This window comes from Nelumbo nucifera, chromosome 1 (assembly GCF_055504915.1).
Source record: "Nelumbo nucifera cultivar China Antique chromosome 1, China Antique-T2T, whole genome shotgun sequence".
Lineage (NCBI taxonomy): Eukaryota > Viridiplantae > Streptophyta > Magnoliopsida > Proteales > Nelumbonaceae > Nelumbo > Nelumbo nucifera.
The window spans coordinates 33,879,342-33,891,211 of NC_142649.1; the positions used below are offsets into that span (position 1 = coordinate 33,879,342).

General features: G+C 33.5%; 1 protein-coding gene across 1 annotated transcript; it reads right to left on the minus strand.

Annotated features, from left to right (window-relative positions):
* Nucleotides 1-602: 602 nt before the first annotated feature.
* LOC104612079 (zinc finger BED domain-containing protein RICESLEEPER 2-like) lies at nucleotides 603-10,219 on the minus strand. The gene is made up of 2 exons (XM_088887985.1): nucleotides 6,225-10,219; nucleotides 603-6,135 (listed from the first exon to the last, which is right to left on the minus strand). Exon 1 carries the CDS (start codon nucleotides 9,364-9,366, stop codon nucleotides 7,978-7,980), a length of 1,389 nt encoding a protein of 462 aa, XP_088744111.1. The 5' UTR covers nucleotides 9,367-10,219; the 3' UTR covers nucleotides 603-6,135; nucleotides 6,225-7,977.
* Nucleotides 10,220-11,870: the final 1,651 nt, after the last annotated feature.

Genomic DNA, 11,870 nt, shown 5'->3' on the forward strand with positions numbered 1-11,870 from the left:
ATGGATCTACCCCTATTCAATCTAAATATTATTTAATTCAAAAATATATGTGTGTTCATATATATTTAAATTTTTATCATAGGTTCAAGTTTTGTATAAGTAAAATTTAATACATTTTTTTCATTAATCTATTTTTAACCTGAATTCGATTTGAATCTAATATAAATCCAATGGATAATATTCGATTCAAATTTAAATATAAACGAATCAAATTTTGAACTACCTATATCCAACTCGATTTGATCTATTTTAGCGGATTCATATTTCAATGATGCAATGTAAATAGGTTGAATTTAGCGTAAGTTCACCTCAATCTAAACCTGATTCAAAGCTTAATTAAGGTTGATACGATAGAGTTGGGTCCGTGTGGATTAACCACTTTACCCGATCCACTAACATTAATAACCCAATTACATGGCTCAGATTAGGGCTGACAATGGTTAGGTCTACCCAACATACCTGAGCTAACTAGCCGATTATAATGGTTTCGGTTCCAAGATTTATACTAATGGGTCAATTATGGTTCTGATTATTAGTCTTAATTATTATTGGTTTGGGATTGGCTCTACCTTGCCCCCCCCCCCCCCCTCTCTTTCTCTCTATCTAATTATATACATATTAAAATTAATATTGGTTCAATTCTATGCCTAAAATTACAAACCCTACAAGGTTTGGTTCGAGACCAATACAATGCAATTTCTTGTCAGTTCAGGACCAGTTCTACTTAGGGTTTTAGGGTGCATGTGAATCTCCCGCCCCGCACCCCCGGCGGTTAGGACCAGTTCTACTTAGACCAAACTTGGACACTAGCTGGGTTGTTGGGGAGGTCAAAATAAAGATAGCTTGACCTAAACATTTTGGCTATGTCCAAGCCGTTCTACAACTATATTAATTAAGCTTTTATTTGTATGGATTAGGTGGCCCAAGCCCCTTATTCAGGCATACATGAATGTGATTTAAAATGGCAATTCCTCCAATTTAGAAATGGAAAAATATGAGGAATAAGGATTTGGACTAAGAATGAAGAACTAGGATCCTCTATAATCCCTTTTTGTACAATATGCAATGCATGGTTTTTGTCAAGCAAAATTAAGGTAAGAGTCTTATGACATTCCTAATTGAGCTGAGCTAAACAATTCACCTAATCATTATTTTTTGCTTTATGTCTTGTTTATAAGTTTGCATTAATTTTTATTCTTTTTATTAGTGTTTATTAATTTTTTTATTGCTAGATAAATTTGTATTATTCTTTCTAAGTTTTATTATTTTTAAATTGAATTAAATTGATCATAAGTTGTATTAATAATTTTTTTATTAATTATTGTTTGGAATATGTGGGCTTTGTAAACCGAGCTTAAAGTAGAAAGAACTTGTCCAACCCAAGAATTATTTTTGGGTAATGTACTATTTGATAATTTTTTTATTCTTTATATGCATTTTGAATTAGAAAATTATTTTTAAAATTAATTAACTTTCATTATTTTTAAAAGAAATCTAAATGGATTTTGAAAGTTAATAATTTTTTTTTAAAATATTTTATATTATTTTAAATGAAAGTTAAATGGATTTTATGTTTTACTAATATTTAATAATTATTAATTTCACTAATAATTTTTTTTTAATTGTTATTGTTAAATAAATTTGCATTAATTTTTATTGTTTCCAAGTGGACACTAAGTTAGTAAATTATATTTATTTTCAAGGATAGTCGAAGAAATTTTAGGACTAAGACATACACATTAGATTATGTGATTATGTGATAGAAGATGAGAGAAACTTTGGATTTAGTAAGTGATGATCATGGACTACGTTGGGTTTTTATAGTGTATTAACCGTCTTTGAGGCTGTTGGGGCAAGAGGCCCAAGCCTTGGCTTGTATAAATTAATAAAAAAATGGCTTTTAAAAACTGAAAATTTTAATTTAATTTTAAATGAAATTTACAAAAACATTTAAAATTTTATTATTTATATATTAATATATTATACCACATATAATATACCATAAATGTTTTATATCATACACATTATACTATATATTTGATAAAATATTCTGCCAGATAGATATTTGTGGGCCAGGTCATAAATGATCAAGCCTAGATTTTTTTTATTTTTTTTAATTTTTCAATAAGAGTTTATCCCTATATTAGTTATGTATTTAATATGAGAGAGGAAAATGTGGGAGAAATGAGTCGGGATTTGCTCCTCACAAAGCACACCTCACACCACAACACATCTCTCCACGAATAATAGCACACAAGTACAGGAGATGTTTCCAATGTGCAATTGGGACATGTTGTGAGGTTGATGTGAGGAGCAAATTCAGGCTCAAGAGAAAGTTACCAAATGACATACAATTTCCATATAAATTGAATAGAAAGAGAAAAGAGTGAAGCCCACAGCTTCCTTTTCTACAACTAGTATCTTTGATGCAGTTCAAGTATAAAGGGAAAATGTAAAAGAAATTTGTTCAAAGAATTGGAGAAATGAAGAAGATTGGATGAAACTCTATTAATATGATATGACTTACTATATAAGGCAACAAAGCTGGGGACTCACTCACCAAAAGAGAGGACTTTCTCAACTCTCAAAGAAGGCTCTAGGCTTCTCAAAACAAAGGAAAGAACTTGATGCCTTTGGCTTGAGATTACAAGGCTTTATATAGGGAATAAAATTAGTTGTTGGAACATTAAATAAAAGACTAGTTATTGGAGTATTAAATGCAAAACTAGCTATTAGGAGTTATTGGAATTTTTAATGAACTATCTATTAGAAGTCCACTAACAACTACCATATGATTCTATGTTTCTTAGAGCATGATTGTGGATTGCATCATTCTCCCTCTCTTGAAAAAAACTCGCTCAAGCTTTGATGTAGATATTGTCTTCCATAATTTGTCACAAATATTTTTCTAGTCTTCATCATTAATCCAAGCAACTTCTAATACGGGTTTGTCCTTCCAATGAACCAAATATTGTGTGTAAGTGACTTGACACACACTTGTTGAACGTATATTAAGGATATCAAGTATTTTTTATTTTCCAAGTGAAGATTAAATTCCTAAATCATCAATAGTAGTTGGGGACTGATTCAGGTCATCATGAAAAGGATATAAATTAGCAATGTTGAAGATTGGACCAACTGCCATTCTGCATGGTAACTCAATCTTATATGTGTCCCAATTTTCTTCAAGATGTGACAAGGGCCAATCTTCTTATACTTAAGCTTGTGGTAAGTACCTGTTGAGAACATTTCCTTCCTCAAATATGCCATGACAAAATCACCTTGTTTGAATTCTAAGTGTCAACAATGAACATGTGTAGCTTCTTTATACCGTTTATTTGCCTTTTTGAGATTCATTCTGACTTGCTCTTGAATTTCATAGATGTGATTAGCAAGTTCCTCAGCTTCCATGCTACTCTTACCTAGATTAGGAAATGCCACTTTATCTAATACATGATTTGGATTCCTCCCATAAACTACTTCAAATGGAGTCTTTTTAGTAGATCAACACTTAGAACTGTTATGTTCAAATTCAGCTTAGGGCAAAACAAAGTCCCATTGGCGAGGATGATCACTTGCTAGACATCGAAGTAAATCACCAAGAGAACAATTTACTACTTTAGTTTGTCTATCAATTTGTGGATGACATGCACTTTAGAATTGGAGTTGAGTGCCCATGAGCTTCCATAAAGTGCGCCAAAAATGACTTACAAATCACATGTCTCTATTAGAGGTGATGCTCTTAGGCACACCATGCAATTGAATAATTTTTTTGAAAAAAAGATGAACATTATGAGAAGCATCTATAGTGTTTTTACATGCAATGAAATGAGCCATTTTTGAAAATCTATCAACCACCATAAAGATAGAATCAAAGCCTTGTTTTGTTCTTAGCAAACCAAGCACAAAATCCATACTTATGTCTTCCCATAGTTGAGTTGGAACGGATAGAATCTGGTAAAGTCCATGATTTTGAGTTTTACCTTTGGCCCTTTAACATATCAAACATTGTTGAACAAACCGCTCTACATCTCAGTTTAATTTAGGCCAAAAGTAACGCTCATGAACCATGGCAAGGTTATATTTCTTCCAAAATGGCCACCTAAGCCTCCATCATGTAGTTCTTTTATAACTTGCAATCGTAGAGATCCTTCTAGAATGCAAAATTGGTTTTCTTTAAAAAGGTTACCATCCAAAATGTTGAACTTATCATTTTGTCCAACTTTGCATTCATCCTATATCTTAACAAAGTAAGGGTCAGTCTTACAATTTTATGGTAAAAGATCAAACCTAGTTACTTTAAAAGATAAAGTTTTAAAAAGACAAACCTTTTGACTGAGTTACTTTATTCTTAGTACCTAACTTGTGATGAATTGCAAATGTATACTCTTGAAGGTAAGAAACCCACTTGGCATGTCTTGTGTGGCTACCGACCCAGAGGGGGACGGAATGAGTATGGAGTGGAGTCGCCACCTAAATTTTTTGGGATTTGGGAATTTAGGAAAACCCAAGATTTTCAAGAACATTTTTTTTTTTAATTTTCTTGGTGACCCGTTGTCCAATGGGAATGAGAGATTCTTTGGGTTTGGGGACCAAGGTATGGTGTGGGAAGGTGTTAGGCACCCCACACATGCTCGGTTAAACCAGCCCTTATTTCACCAATGTTCTAAGGAATGCTTTTATAATTTTGGGCCTTTAAAAGGAAAATTACCACACACCAAATCATTAGAAAAGAAACTAATTATTCCATGAATGTATCAAGAGAACAAATATAAACAATAAGCGGATAGAGAATAGTTAGACAATTGGCAAAACCTATAACATAACTCTAAAAAGCAACAATTAACTCTAAATGGTTTAGATAATGGAGACTTAGTGCAAATGATATATGCTGCAATGGTAAAAAATGCAAATGCTGACTAAATACATGAACTAAATGGTAGAAAGATAATCAAATGCAACGACTTAAAAAAATGAAAAAAAACTAAAGCAAGAAAGGTTTTGAATTAATGCAATCACTTGAATGTGTAAATGTGGAAGGTGGAAGGTGGAAGGTGGAAGGTGCCAATTAAACAAGTGAAATTTAATGGAGTTCAAAATCAAAGAGGGGCCCACTTTAAAGCTTGAATGCTAATAACTAGGGGTGGATTCGAGCCAAGTCGAGCCGAACATTTGAGTATTCGAGCTCAACTTGGTAGGAAAATGCAAGGCTCGAGCTTGGGCTCGAGCTCGGTTCAAATTAGAAATATAAACTTGAACTCGGTTCTATTACAAAATTCACAGGTTCGAGCTTGATTCAGCTCGAGCTTGATAATGAACCGAGCTTATTCGAGCTCGAGCTCGAGCTCTCTATGAACACAATGTCCTCTGTTTTGACATCATCCTTTGTTTTTCTATTGGCATTTAATAATTTTGAAGTCAAGTCTGAAAAGTCAAAAGGTTATTTACATATTTTTCAGGATTGAAGTCTAAATAGTGGCAGTCTATGGGTTAGTTACCCTTGCCTGACCTGCTGAAAACTCAGGTCATTGAATTAATTTGCAAATGGAGAGGCTATGTGAAGGTGAAGAATTAGAAACTCTCCACACCTATTTTGTTATTTCTCTGTGTATTTATTATTTGATTACCATTGATTTATCAGAAATTAAATTGAGGGCTCAAGAAAGAAATACAAAAAAGAGAAAATAAAAAGGAGAGCATCTCGTCCTCTCTCTCTCTCTCTCTCTGTAGATAGATAGACACATTTGACAAAAATTTGGGTAGAAAAAAAAAAGGAAAAAGTGAGCCATGGAAAGAATAACCCAGAATTTGAAGATTAGACTAAGAGGAGGCATTGGCACTCATGTGAAGATTACAAAAAGGTTTTCAAGAACCTTTTAGTGTTTCTGTAGTAATTTAATGAAGTTAGTCTTATGGAAATATGTATATATTCTGTATTATTGCTATGTTCCCACCCATAATTCCATGGAGCTCAAAATATTCATTAAAGGAGTTAAATAAGATGAACTTACATGGATGGCATATAGGGCCTTGCGAAGAAATAACTGACTGCATCTCAGATGGATCTGAAACATATCCCAATCGTAAATAAGGAAGCATATCTGAAACTGCTTCTTTTTCTTTGCCTGCATATACCTATAGGAAGGTAAGTCCTTGTATTCAATGAGAAAAAAAACCTATGAAAAGTATATGTTAGAATTCATGATAAGATATTCAATACATACATGGAAAACTTGTACAACTAGCTTCTCATGTCTTTGAGCAACAAATCTCCTTTCTTGATATTGAGGAACCAATTAGAGATATGGTGACCTTATTAAAAGAAGGGCAGCAAATGAATTTCACCTCAACCATGATACGGTCATATGGATTACTTTCATCAACAAAACCATAATTCAAAAACAGCCTTGAATTTGGTTGAGGTCCACACCTATGTTAACATGACATACCAAGTTTAAGATGTATTAGTAATAAATAAAAGAAGTCAAAAAATCAGAAAAAACAAAGAAAATTATTAAGGGAAATTTTCCACCACCAACAGCCTTTGTAGAAGCAACTAGCACTGTCAACATAGAATGCATTGACAACTTAAAAATCATGTGGTGGCTAATTAAATGATCCCAAACAAGCAACCACTATACCATACAACAATTAAATCCCCAGCCTTATATGGACGGTCAACCACCAATAAGTAAGAGAAAAGTAGTGACTAATAAACAAAGACTAATGGTGCAGAACTAATAAACAAGCTATGGCACAAGCTATAGCAACCAAGTGACTTGGATTCTTAAAACAAGTGCATATACCAACCATAGTTGTAACCAATAAATCCATGATAAACAGAACGCAGGAAAGAAACAAGTGCACATACCAACCATAGTCCAACCATAGTTGGACTACAACAAAATTGAATCCAATTAAACTTAAAAAAAAAGGAGGAAAACAGGAAGGGTAGGGGGAGGACAAAACTGGTCTCTGCCTTGTTCCTGGAGTCCCCTCCATAGGAAACTCTCTCCCTCTCTATCTTCTAGAGTTGTTCCAAGCTGAAAACAATAAAAAGATTAGAAAAAAAAAACAGAAAAAAGCAAAAAAAGACACTTGAATTAGAATATAGGATGGATAAACTGAGAATTACCTGCTTCTCTATTCTCTAAGCTTCTCAACTTATGCAAGCATCAAACAATTTCAGCAGATAACTTAAGAACATCTAGTTGCTAAATCAACAATGCTAAGAAAATCCAATTAAAAAGGAATGCCAAATAAAGTTTCAACTATTACAAAAAAGGGTTATCAAACCATTAAATAAGTTTAATAGTTCAAAAAAGTAATAAACTCAAAAGTTTGATCCACTTATCAATCAATAGTTCATCCTTGAATTTTTCTAACCATAAAACAACTCAAAAATCCATAACCTAAATACTCTCATGCTTGAAACCACAACCAATGATTAACATGGCCACATCTCCTTCTCTTGGCATCAAGAGATCGGTAGAGTTATCTCAATTGACTTTTTGTCCACCTACAAACATGCAAAAGTACCAGAATTAAATCATTGATAAACAAATCAAAGCATAAATAATTAAAGTGTCACTAAACAATAATAAATAGAAGTTAAGTGTCATATACCTTATGTCTTTTCTTCACTCCATGAAGAACATGAATCCAATCCCCTCCACAAATCAGAGCTTGAACAGTTTCTAGAGCTAAACATGCACGATAAGGATCAATTACCCTATCACCAGCACTAAATGTAGATTCTAAAGCTACTGTGGATATTGGAATGACAAGAATCTCAATAGCCATCTTTGACAACACCTAATATTTCAAATTGTTAGCCTTCCACCATTCCAATGCATTACACTCATAATGTGACCTTTCATCCTCAAAAATATATACACTCTCCTCAAGGTACATATCCAACTCTGATTTCGATGAGGGAATGGTCTCAACTCTCTTCACATAATTTATCAACTTTGGCTATACCGAACTTGTTGATAATTGAGAATTGGAACTAGAACTTAAAGAATATCTATTGCTACTATTCTCTTGAGTGAAGGAATGCTCACTACTAGCATTATAAGCAGTCACATACTCATTATAGAGTTGGTATAAAGCCCCTAGAACTTGCTCAATGTTATTTCTAGCTTCAGCTTCTGAATATATTTCTGGAAAGCATATCTCAATGAGCCTTAATTTGCATCTCGAGTCTAAGATGGAACCCACAACCATTAATAGATTGCATTCACCCCAATACTTATCAAACTTCCCCTTCATCTTTCCAACCATCCCTCTAATGAAATCGTTTTCATCCATTGATTTCAAGTTCAAAATTTCCTTCACCCTATAGATCTCACTAAGGTACAAATTAGAAGTAGGATAGTCACTACCAGAAATAATGTTCGTAACTACATTGAAAACATCAAGTACCTCACATACTTTCTCCACCTTTTCCCATTCTTCAGGAGTTGGCAAGTAGTCATAATTTGGTTCCCTTTCTTGAAATCTCGGAAACACATCTTTGAATTTTAAAGCACATGACAACATCTCAAAAGTTGAATTCCAATGAGTAGGACAATCAATGACCAACTTCCTTGTACCAAGTTGTAATTGTTGTACAATTTCAGAAAATGTTTGTTTCCTAGCCTCATATTGGTTAATATATTTGACACTTTCATGCACATTTTCAATGATGTGACCAATCTCACCAAGGCCATCTTGAACCAACAAGTTCAAAATATGTGCACAACATCGCACATGGAACAATTTTTCATCACAAAGCAACTTCTTATTTCTTGAAAAAATCTCTCTCAAAAACCTCAAACATGAATCATTATATGATGCATTATCCACAGAAACTGTAAACACCTTATTCTCAAGGTCCCATTCCTTTAAACACTTGTAAATAGCATCTGCAATATCAACCCCACGACGAGGTCGAGAAACATGGACAAAATTGAAAACACGCTTCTGTAACCTCCAATTAGCATCTACAAAGTGACCAGTTATCACCATATACTCTATCCTTTGGTTTTGTGACTTCCAAAGATAAGTGGTTATGCTAATCTTTGAAATACCCTTTAAATGATTCTTCAATTTCTTCTTTTGATCATCATACACAGCTATACAATCATTCTTTGTTGTCTTCCGAGAGATCTTCTCAAAAGCAGGATTATACATCTTCATCATGAAATTAAACCCTTCATCTTCTACTACGGTAAATGGATGCTCATGCATAAGCACCCAATGAGCAATTGCTTTCCTCATTTTAGAATGATCATACTTTGCAGCAATAGTAGGATCTAAAAGAGGAGGGCTTACAATGTCTACATCAACACTGGAATCCACGGGTTGGAAATTCAATGTCATTTGCTGCTTATGTTGTTTCTCACCTTTCTGAGCCAATTTTCTTGGTATGCATGTTTTTAAATGTCAGTTCATATGACTTGTTGCCCCAGTAGATTGTATAGATAATTTGCTCTTACAATGGACACACTGTGCCTTTTTCATTCCATCAGCAAGTTCAAGCTCTTTGAATTCCTTCTATACATATGAAGTTTTTTGTCTCTTTGATTTCGGTATTGGGCCATCTTCTTCAATAGGGCTCCGAGATCTCGTCTGAGTACCATCTATGGTAGAAGGAGAGGCAATGGGATTATACTATGCATTAATTGTTGTTTGACTTGTCTCATTTGGAGAGGAGTCATCAGCAATGTCAACCATGATTATAGGGGAAGGACCAAATACAGAATGAGAGAGTGAGGGTCCTATAGAGGTTGATGGAACATTTGTTGATAAAACATTATGACCATGGCCGGGGGATGATGGAATTACTGCATAAATGGAATCTTTTTAATTCCCTAGCACTTAATGAAAATGAAATTAAATAATTAATGACTGTTAAGTGTTAGCTTTATGATCCTTGACCATATAAAAGTTTTAAATCCATATAGCTGATTTTATTATTCTTAATAAGTTCCTCATATAGTCATATCATAAAATTCTAGATTTATTATTTAGCTTCCAGTTGAAGTTGTATTGAAGTACAACTAATGTGTTAGATCCATATAGGTGACTTTATTATTCTTAAATCTTAATAAGTTCCTCATATCTTAAAATTCTACATTTTCATGGTTTGCAATTACTTTCATTTTCATGGTTTGACTATTAGTTAGGTAACTAATGAAACTAATTAATCCTACTATTTTAATTATATTCCCAACTATCTTTCTTTTTTTTTTTTGTTAAAATTCTTTATTAAATTCTATGATTCTAATGCAGTTATGCAAACAAAGAGGGCAAGAAGGAAGAACCCCAAATAAGAAATGCAAGATTTGAAATAACTACTCTAAACTCTAGTCTCTAATAATTAATTGCATTTTGCATATCTATTTTGAGCACACAAGTATGAATAGATATGCAAAATTAATAAATTAATGAATTAATAAATTTATTTGCATATCTATTTGCATATCCATCAACAAATTAATAAATTTCAGGGTGTTACCTTTGAATGTGATTCTACGAAGCTGTGGTTTATTCACCCTTAATGGGGGCAATGCCACAGCCCGCAGGGTTCTTGTTGGTGCAATCAATCCTTCCAAGTTCGAATTTTGAGGTCCCAACTCCTAACTATAGTCTATAGAGAAGAACCCCAAATCAGAAGAAGAAGAAGAAGAAGAAGAACTCACACAGTCATATCCTCTAGACCTGCCGTTGCCAGTGCTCTTAGAGTTGAGAGCTGAGAACCTAAGATCGGAAGGCTCCTTAGTCCTCCCACTTTAGAGTTTCGATAACTAGGTGAGAGTTGAGAGGGTGAGACTGCCAACCGCTGATTGGCGAGAGCTGTGGCCTATGAGAGCAGAGCTGCAGGAGAACGAAAGTCTGAAAGTCAAGAGAAAGAAAGGGTTTAACCGCTTCCCGCTTAGGATTTTTGATTGAAGAAGATGAAAGATTTTTCTCCCTCTCTAATTCTTCTCTAGTCTCGAAGAAGTATACTATGTGTAGGGACCATGGTATAACTGTGTCCCAACCAATAAAATTTTCTAAAAAGGTATATATATACTTATATATATAATATGTATAATATAAACATATATATATTGATATACATATAAAGAGGCTCGTTAGGCTCGCGAGCCTAACAAGCCAAACTTTAACATGTTCGAACTTGGCTCGATTGACAGACGAGCCATATATAAAGCTCATATTTGGTTTGAAGCTCGGTCTGGGTCGAGCCGAGCCAAGCTTTTCACGAGCCGAGTTCGAATAGCTCGTGAAAAGCTCGGTTCATGTCCACCCCTACTAATAACAGAATCCACTTTAAACTTAGAAACAACACTTACACACTTTTTCTTGAAGGAAATTAGTCTAATTAGAGTCCTTCCTAAGAAATTAACTAACCATGCAATAATCAAAGCTAACTATTTTAATACATGAGACTAGAGGTGTCAATTGGATTGGATTTGGTCCAACCCGATCCAGTCCAATGTGAGTCCACTTATAAATGGACTGGACTAATCCAACCCAAATCCAATACAAACCAAATTCAATACAATCCATTAAAATGTAAATGGATTGGATTGGATCCGATTCAAACCGAATGAAATATCAAAAATTATATAAAAGCACTTTTGGCACTAAAAAAACACTTTTGTAAAAGTACTTTGATAAAAACATTTTCATAAAAATGCTTTTACAAAAGCACTTTATTAAAAGTACTTTGTAAAAGCACTTTATTAAAAGTACTTTGTAAAAGCACTTTTAGAAAAATATTTCCATAGGCTTTTATAAAAGTACTTTCATAAAAGTGCTTTTATAAAATTGCTTCCATAAAAGTGCTTTCGTAGAAGTGCTTTTGTAAAAATCTTTTT

Bases quoted from the DNA above. Each gene is read 5' to 3' on its own strand.
- LOC104612079 (XM_088887985.1), bottom strand. From the start codon at position 9,366: ATGACATTGAATTTCCAACCCGTGGATTCCAGTGTTGATGTAGACATT.